The 10,000-nt window shown below is 40.2% G+C and overlaps 1 protein-coding gene across 2 annotated transcripts in view; it reads right to left on the reverse strand.

Moving 5' to 3' along the window:
- The window catches only part of necab3 (N-terminal EF-hand calcium binding protein 3), a 30,347-nt gene that overhangs the window by 18,584 nt on the left and 1,763 nt on the right, over positions 1-10,000 (reverse strand). For both annotated transcript variants that reach the window (XM_060069287.1, XM_060069288.1), the window contains 3 exons: positions 7,149-7,173; positions 1,749-1,857; positions 567-592 (listed from right to left, as the gene is read on the reverse strand). In XM_060069287.1, coding sequence (XP_059925270.1) covers positions 567-592; positions 1,749-1,857; positions 7,149-7,173 — 160 coding nt within the window. The remainder of the gene's footprint in view (positions 1-566; positions 593-1,748; positions 1,858-7,148; positions 7,174-10,000) is intronic.

The raw sequence follows: 10,000 nt of genomic DNA on the forward strand, positions 1-10,000 counted from the left end.
GTTTTGCTTCAAACCAATACAAATGATAGAACTCTAGTGATAGTCAGCTATCTGCCAGATTGTTGTTGTGCGATTCAATAAATAATGCATCCATTTTTATTCTGAGTGGGCCCAGTATTAAGGGCCTCTGTCCTATTTCAGTTTTTTTCTTTTACTGACCTCTTACTTAAATGCCAAAATAACTCCTGAGAAATAGGACAGGAGAGTGGCCATACATTGTGTTGTTTGATAGTGTTCTCAGGATACCTGACAATCTGCTTGAGTCATGGCAGGGATGTTGATGCTTAAACACAGTGGGATTTGGAGGACGATAAGGTAAATTGTTTTGAAAGTCAAGACTTAAAATGTCAAGCATCTCATTTGCATGCTTAAATTACTGTTTGTGTTAAAGAAGAAAAGAACTACAGTGGAGATTGGATTTATCTGTTGAGGGAGTGAGAGGAGGGGGGACAGGGAGAGAGACAGAGCGAAAGAGACGGACAGAGAGAGAGAGAGAGAGAGAGAGAGAGAGAGAGAGAGAGAGAGAGAGAGAGAGGGAGAGATTAAATCAACACTGACTCACTCACCTGAGAGTTTCTCAGTGTCAAGGTTGCTGCAGAACAGAGCAAAGAAAATGGAGGTTAATAAAGCTAGAAATAAAGTTCACCAATCTGCTGGCCTTCTCACACACTGAGTTGGATAAATGAACTGCTTAAAATATTAAAATGCTCTGTTATGGATTGGTCATGATACATTATAAACTAAAAATGTGTGGTGGGTTCATAAAATGAGCCACCCAGAATTGAAGATAAAATAAAAATAGCAGAGTTGTATTCAGGCTAAATGGGTGGTAATCAGCATCCTTCAAATGTACACCGACCCAAATGTACACCGATATTTTTTCATCTCAAACAATCGATATTCTGTCACTCTAACGGAAGTGCTGATATGAATAACAAAAGATGCTGCTTGGGAGAAAACAATTTCATCTTATCACAGAAACATCATCCCATCTTTCCATTTTATCAGCCTTGCCCTCATATCCATTTGGTTTATGCTGTGAATGTCGAGCATAGTAAAATACAAAAAAAAAAAAAAAAAAAAAAAAAAGTAAAATACATTTGATATATTGTGTGTCCACAAGCCTCAGACCATAAAGCAGGTGGACTCATTACAGTTTCACATAAACCATTGATGACAAATAATAATTCCTTTTTGTTGTGTGTAGTGAATGTTTGGCAATTATTTTACAGTGGTTGAAATCAACACCATAGCCTGGCCTGCATGGACTTGATTGTTCTGAAATTATACATTAACAGGGACTTTGTTTGATTGCCCAGCAACATGTGGGAGGATTTTAAGCACTCAATGAAGTATCTTGATTTCCATGGCCAGGGAAAGATAAATAAATAAATCCTAAATTAAGGAATTGACTTGAAGTCGCCCTTTGAGTGGGCAGCCTTCAGTATTCCGTACAGTAATCAGTATAAGACACCCTTTGCTCTTTCTTCTTTGCTTTGCAGCCATCTGTCTCCTTTGATTAAATTACATTACATGCACTTGTGCAGAGGAAGGAAAAGCATATCAACAAATAGCACAAAAATACCCATTTTGTAAATGTCCTGTCCTTCTGCACTGCCTGTACCCAAATAGTCATGTCTTAAGTTGTATTAATAAAGTTGTATCTATGTGTACATCAAGGTTGGTACTCCAACCATCATACATTTATTTGAATGTGCATGTGATCAAGAGCGAGCAACGAGGCCTACTCGTTCTGTCGTCCATCGATGGAGCGGAAGAGCTCCTGGAGCTCCTCGGTGGTTAGGATGCTGTCTGCAAAGTAGGTGTTGAACTCCTCAAACGTCAGCTTGCCGTCGTCTGGGAGAGAAACGCAGATTGTGCATCAAGGCTGAGATCAACAGTTGAGGAAGAGGAAAAATCAATGTTTTCTTTAGAAACGTCCAATCTGTCACTGAGGAAAATATATGTAGGACTTTAAAGCGTCATCACAGCTGCGCCAGATTGTTCCCCCTCCCCCTCCTTGCAAAATAAATATATGAACAGTTTGTTGGACAACTTATTCAATAATCTTGAGTGGACATTCTCAGCAATGGTGGCCGTGAACCTCGTGCATACCAGTTGAGATAGTCCAAGGAATGTAGTGAACTCAACCAAAAAACAAAATACTCCTGTTTCTGAACAATTTCTAAAGGTTTGATCATTTCTTTAAATTCAATAAAATACCAATGAGAAAGACAGGACTTAGCAACATAGTAGTGGTAGCTACTACTCATTGCTGGTAAACATAAATCAACATCGCCTAACCAGCACAAAAAGATCTCAAACTAAATGTATGATCTCATCAAATATTTTGTCATTTTGTATCCAGGTCTTCAGTTGGGTTGGGCTGATTCATTATCTAGCAGCCGGCCCATTAAACATAGAAAATAGTTAGACTGCCATTAAATGAAGTGGATCCTAGAACGATGGCAAGATTTCTGATGGGTGGTTTTGTCCAGATGCAAAAATATTCAACCCAAAATAATTAACAAATTAATTACTTTAGCCAAAAAAAAAGACAAACAGCTAACAGCAACTTAGCTGGATAGCTATTTATCCGGCTAAAACAGCTATGACAATAACAATTTTATCAACAAAAAACGTTTACACCATTAAACCAAATGTCCAAATGTCTAATATCAAAACAACAAGGTGAGAATACAAAAGGGACAAAAAAAATCTCAAGGACAAGTCTGAAGTCTGCAACCATATGGTTTGCCGTTACCTCGACGACAGCAGAATGCGTAATGTGGCTGGGCGAGAGTGCATGCAAGACACCCTCATCCTACACGCCTGTTTCGTCTGAACACAGACTGTTGTTTTGGGAGGTTTCTATGAAATGATAACGAAAATGTACAGGCAATTAATATAACATATCCCCTAAGACATTAACATAAAGACGTTTTAAATAAGAGCCTATTTGTAAGATCTGTCCAAAAGATGATCTTGATTGTTGCTTATTTTCCTATTTGCTAAAGAAGTGACGGTGACTACTCTTGTACTGTTGCCTTGGTTTTCTTTGATGAACAGGACATACAGTGCTCAGATAATTCCTAGCACACACAGTGCATGGATCAATACACCTGGTTATGTTCAGTCCCTTCCCATACCTTAAGGGCTATTTTTGATCTTCTTCTTCTCATGCTTCATATTGTTGCTATATTTTAATGATTGTGGACTTCTTGATGACATTCTCACCCTTCCTTCCACCTCCCTCACTAATAAAACACAATGGCTGAACCACTAAAACACATGAACACATACTGCGATCGAGTGAGGGGGCTCCTTTGTCTCTTTCCAAAACGATATCCAGAACAGTCAATCATTGACCGCATTGAATGATTGACAGGTGTGTTTTTTATTCTTTACACTTGCTGTGGGGAGATGTAGGGTCAGCAGCGCTCATAGAGCAAGCACCTCACCAAGAGTAGTTGGGGTTAGAAGATCACCTGTCAACAAATTAAATCACCACATGATCATTTGTTTAAAAATACAACAGCCCCAGTTATGTCAGAGGCTGTTACCTCGGACTGACATGCTATCTGAACACATTGGTGACAGCTATGTTGCCTGCGTCCTACGCCCTTTCCCTCTCGTGCTGAAAAGTAATCCGATCGCCATGTGTCATCTACTAGCCAGGGTTTTCCTGAGGATGGGGAACATTCTGTTCCTATCACACTGTACGACAGCAAGACAAAGATGTCTCTTTACTTCAAAGTCCTATTTATTTATACACTTTAACGCATAACTAGGATTTAGTGAGTCAATCTTAACGTAGGCCGTCTCGATACCGGCTGTAATCCAACCCTCACTAGTCTGTGTAACATTGGTAAACATTGGTGAACAACTGTTTCTTTGTAATAATTCATTATTGTTGGATAAACACAATTTTAAAAACGACGATGAGAAAACGCACGTTTCTTAGTCTGATCATTATTTCTCAAGGACTTCAAGAATCCATGTGACAAAAACCTTTGCAACCTTGTTCTCTCCAAAAGCAAATCGGAATGGAGCAGCGACAGCAATCAGGGCTCTGCGCTAAACAGACAAACAGACAAACGTGAGAGCCAGGCTGAGCTAATTAAGTCACTCAAGGGGTCAGAATAAACTAGGATGGTGATTTAATGAGCCCTGAAGGAACCAACTAAGTAGGACACAAAGTAGGCCAGGGTCCGATCCCCCCCGAAGGTCAGCTCTTCTTCTGCTCCCGACGAGCCTTCCCTCTGCTAAGTGCTTTATAAACTCAGACAGGACGTCGTACGTATGGGCTTCAGACAACTCACCAGAGAGCGGGGAAAGAGCAACTTCTGGCCTTCTTGGGCACTGTGTAAAAGGCCCAGACGCTGTGAACCCCTCCTCAGCGCTACGACTGACGCTGTTGGTATTCTTAGCATCAGTGCTCCACTTCAACTGTGTTCCAGAGAGCCATCTGTAAAGGGCCCCGTTCAGCCTCCAGACCATAAATAAGCCTGTTTAATGCTTTAAAAAAAGACCTGGTCCCACCAGCGCTAGGGTGCTTTCTCCCCACCGAGAGGATCCATACATCCTCCGTCTTTGAGCATCATAGTGACGCAGTTGTTAACAATAAAAGACACATTCGTTAAAAAACCCTCTTAAAAAAGCATAACGATGACCTACATACCGCGGGTCTGCATGCACACATACACACACACACACCGTAGAATATGGCAGGAAGTTACCTACAAACTTAGATTTGCTACATTAATCCAGAAACAGGAAAAATGAAAAATGGAGAAAAACTCCCATATGCAAACATATACCCTATTCTTCCTATTTTATGTAGCATGATATGTAATTTATCTTTCCTACCAAGCAATTTTCACCGGAGCTTCACTCTCATTCAAGAGCTGCTAAAACCGTTTTCACTGGTAGCAAGCATAGCGCACAAGATGTTAAGAATCAGCAATTTATATTTCGAATGGATTTTGCCCTAGGCCAATGGAACCTGCAATCTCCCCAAAATATTTCTGGTATGTGGTTAAGGGCTGTCAGTGGGTAACTGCTGTGGATTAGGGAGCCCAGTCCATTCTGCAGCGGTTAACTGCTGATGCCCAGTCTGGCCAGATTGATTGTGACGTCTCATTATTCCCTAAGAGATTGGACTGGATAATGGAGTTTTAGTGTTTTTTAAGCCTCAGCACCAACAAAGGTGATGAGTCAGGCCCGGCTTCTCACACAAGTGGCGGGGGGGAAAGACAACAAACCTTTTCACAGAGGCAGCGTCGTCGCACAACCACAGGTGTCACTCATAACACTAACTATGCTGTAACAGGGCACGGGTAGTAATCATGTTTCTGGAGGCGGGGATCGTTCAGGTCATTATTGGCTATTAACAGCAAATACAAACATGTCAGCAGTAATTAAGTGTAAAAACAAAGGGTCTTTAAAAGGTTTCAAATTAACACTGTGTAGAATGGATAGCGGTAAAATGTGATCATTCAATTATTCTGAAAATGTAATACACTTACGCAAAATAATTATCTTGGGTAGAATGTCTATGGGCAATATCTCTGCCACTATATTTAAATGCACTACCTGGTGCCATCAATCAGATGTTCAGAAATATATCTACAGAAATAAATACCAGGCAAATAAAACTTCTAAACAATCTAAAACTTGAAACAAATACTTAAATCTAACTACCGTAGATTTATGTACATTTTTTTCCGTTCTTCTCTTGCACAATTCATTGCTTTATAATTGCACACTGATGCAATACATTCGGGATCCACTTCAATGCGTTTTTCATCAAAACCTGAGGATAGCTCGGTGCAGTCTCCCCCCAGAGGTTCTGCTATTACATCGTAGGACTGCTGGATCCTGGATAAGGGCACGCTAGGCCTACTTAAAGGAGACCCGGGCGACACCTGTGTCTTCTCTACCATGAGCTGGCCTTTGTGAAAAGCATGGATTGGTTGGAGTTTGAAAAACATTCTAATCTCTAATCGAATGGGAAAATCAAGAACTATCAATCGTCGTCATAAAACGTGGAATAAATAATTGATAGCCGTTTGTTTCGTTTATTTAAAATTGAAGAGAATCAGCAAAATACGATCCGTCCATGGATTTTAAACAGGCAATCTTGAAGATCTACGCTTCATTGTCTTTTAATTCTCTATGGTGAAAGAAGGCAATACACTACTGCACACACAAGTGATTTGAAGAGCGAGTCTGTCGCCACCATACCCTCTGGGTTGAAAGAAACTCTGCTGGCTGAGGGAAAACGCGTCACTGACTATGTGCTGCTTGGGCTTTGAATGCATGGCACGAGCGTCGCCACTGACACCCAGTATGTAACAATCATTACACTTCAAATGTAAGTGCTTTCATCAGTAAGCCACAGGCTTGATTACCGTTGTGTTACCTCATTCGGCAATAGAGAGTGGCTTAACTGATATTTATTGACACATAGATCCTTTGACATCTTCTAGATAGCCACTTTAGAGATTGTATTTGGTGATCAGTCGGCCATGCAGGAGCTTACACAGGTACCAGCGTATCAGCATTGATTTTAATACACATGTGAGAATGCATGGTATACACACTTTCCAACAGAGTTGGTCCACATACCCAAAATACAGCTACCAGGTCGACATGTGTAGCTGACTATAGCTACAAATGGCATTAATCAATCACAGGGTTCAATTTCATTTACTATTACTCTAATCAATACAGAACAAATGCTCAATATCAAAATGAAGTCAAACATGTGTTCATTGATATTAAACCCATTTAACATCTTATCGTTGTAATGGAACACACACAACAGTCACAACCACAGCCGCTGTTGTTTTACCCGAAAGATGCTCTCAGATGTGAGCCACATTACGCTAATGCAGATCCCTCCATGGCAGTCTACACCCAGTCATCTGTGTCCAACACTGACAGGGAGAGGTGGGTTATGTCTTGTCCTACTCTCTCCCTTAGCATTTTAATTGGGTGGAGAAACTTGGTGGAGCATAAACAGACAGAAGTACCCCCCCCCCCCCCCCCCCACCCCCCCACCCCCACACACACACACAAACATACACATCACCAGCACCTAATTTGCCACCACTATCAGCCAGTGTATTATGTTGTTTACTTACCATTTTTGTCTGCACGGCGGAAAATCTGGGAAAGGAAAACAGAATAGAAAAGGAAAGAGAGGAAATGTTGGTTATTGCTTCCTGCTGAGCGCCAATAAAGGCCTCAACAGTGCACACAATTAGCATTCATGACAATGAATCTAAAAGACGGCCATAAGGATCTCTCTCTCTTGCTCGCTCTCTCTCTCTCATTACATTACACTTTATTTAAATTCACTACCTGGTACAGAAATATATCTGCAGAAATACATAGCAGACTAATAAAAACATATTTAAATCAAACCATCCTGATTTATGTATCTTTGGGTTCATTTGATTTTAGAATTCACTGCTTTATAATTACAAACTGATGCACTTCATTTGGGATACACTAGCATATGTTTTTCATAAAAAACTGATGATAGAAACCTCATTCAAATTTTCCAAGCTATGGTGTAGGAAAAAGTAAAAAAGTATATCCACCACAGCCACAGCTCCAAATAAACAAAGACTATCTCATCTCTATCAAATGTCCTCTACCTGACTCCATTCAGTCATCATGATTCATCATGAACAATAGATCGGTGATTCAGATTTTATGAAAATGGGGGATTGAACCTGTCTGGAGCCCATTAATACAGATTCAGCACACGATCGGGGAAACTCAGACAACAACATTTCGGTGCTTCTCCTGCCTCACTCTTTGTGATTGTTCGTTGTTAGAGAGAGGTCAAAACAAACAGGCCTGGCAGTTCTGACCTTATGGTTATTAATAACTGTACACGTTGCCCTCAGGTATTAGTTTCCATCCGTCAACAAGGTAAGCATCTCCAACCTTCCTGCTCTTTTGTCTTTCAATGTCTTTGGGCTTGGCACATTCTGTCGTGACAGCGGCCATTTTATTATTGTGCCCAAAGTCACACACACACGCACTCACAATGATCTATTTTTTTACCTATTAACAAGACATTCTACAATAACAGCCCTATTATTTTACAGTATGACTCAGAAATGGTTAACAATGCCAGTAGCAGCACACCACACATACTCGGAAAAACACACACAGACACAGTTTCCCTCCTTCAAGTCATTAGGCATTCAACTTCTGTGTTGTAGCAAATGTCGTGAGTCAAAATTTGTTTTGGTTGAACATCTCTGTGTCACTTGTTGGATTTCGTGGGTTAATTTAGCTGATAATGCACAGTTTAGCGAGTCTTGAGGAGGAAGGTCATGAGCTACTTGCTAGTGTGCTATGGTGTTGATGGTGCGATGGCAGCTGGTAGTGGTAGGACAGTAGGCGCTGTTAAAGCCTTATAAACACACCACCACAAGCTTGGCTTTGCCTTTGTCATAGTTTAACAAATTGGTAGAAAAAGTGCTAATATTTATATCATGTTGCTATCTGCTGGGTGCTTATTTGTAGGGTATTTTTAATTAAATGTTGTTAAAAACATTTAATTAAAGGAGAGATCATTAGTATGAGCGCGAGCGAGCGAGAGAGAGAGAGAGAGAGAGAGAGAGAGAGAGAGAGAGAGAGAGAGAGAGAGAGAGAGAGAGAGAGAGAGAGAGAGAGAGAGAGAGAGAGAGAGAGAGAGAGAGAGAGAGAGAGAGAGAGAGAGAGAAACAACAGGAGAAAGAGAAGGAGAAAGAGATGAATAGAGCGAAAGATGAGAAAGAGCAAAGGAACAAGATAGAGAAAGGAATGTAGAGAAATATAACTATTGGATTAAGATAAGATAAAGAGAGATGCCCTAAAGAAATCCAACATAAACGGCGAGAAACAACATAAAGCTAAGTGGGCAGATAGTCTGTTTGGACAGAGCCTCCCAGCACAGAGCCACACGATGCACAACCCAAGATAAAAGGACACCACCAAGTTAATTGCTGGATAGCCTTGAGGAGGGCATGTTCCAGCCACTGCATCACACCTCTATGATGTACTGTAAGCTCTGGGCGCTTCCACTTTCTCTCTGTGTATGTCCATTCAGTATTAATTATTTTTGTCATTGAGTTTTACATTACAGCTATTCACATAAAGCTAGCAAATAAAATGAGCCAACATTCACATATTGATGCAAACAAAAACCGAAGTACAATGTTTACTTTTGCTGCCATTTAGTATACTATTATTACAACTATATATAAGAGTTGCTTTGCAAGGCATTATGGTAATTGTTAGTATCCAGGGACTTTGGCTGTTTAAAATAGATATCTTTATCTGTTTATATGTTCTTTATCAGTTCTAACGGGTGTCTAGACTAGATCCATGGAGGGAAATGCATTACATACTGTGGTGTTGAAATATTATCAAAGAGAGATTGTCCAGGGATGCATGAGTTTGATCCACTTTTGAGTTCCACACAGTTCTAAAGCTATGCTCAATTAGCGACTCCCACCGTCATGAATACAGAAATGTGGTAACAAAGAAAGTACTTCCATCAAAATCAATCTATTTAGTTTAACATAATGAAAGATAACTACATACATTTTGAGAACAATGCACTTTTTATTATATTAATTATATTCAGATATATATATTTATTATATTCAGCAATATATTATTGCTGAAAAAAGTTAGAAAAATATAAATAAAACCCCAACTAAGGCCATCAGAACCAGGGCATATGTGTGAGTGTAATGTCTCTAGATGTGTGTTCACACACACACACACACACACACACACACACACACACACACACACACACACACACACACACACACACACACACACACACACAAACTAAGGAAAGCTACAGAGTGAGAGAGAGAGAAAAAGAGGATGAGAGAGAGAGACAGACATACACACAAACACATACAATCTCACAACACAAACACGGTCAGGTTTTGTTTCTTGGCAATGGCATCAGGTTTTT

This window comes from Gadus macrocephalus, chromosome 13 (genome assembly GCF_031168955.1).
Source record: "Gadus macrocephalus chromosome 13, ASM3116895v1".
Lineage (NCBI taxonomy): Eukaryota > Metazoa > Chordata > Actinopteri > Gadiformes > Gadidae > Gadus > Gadus macrocephalus.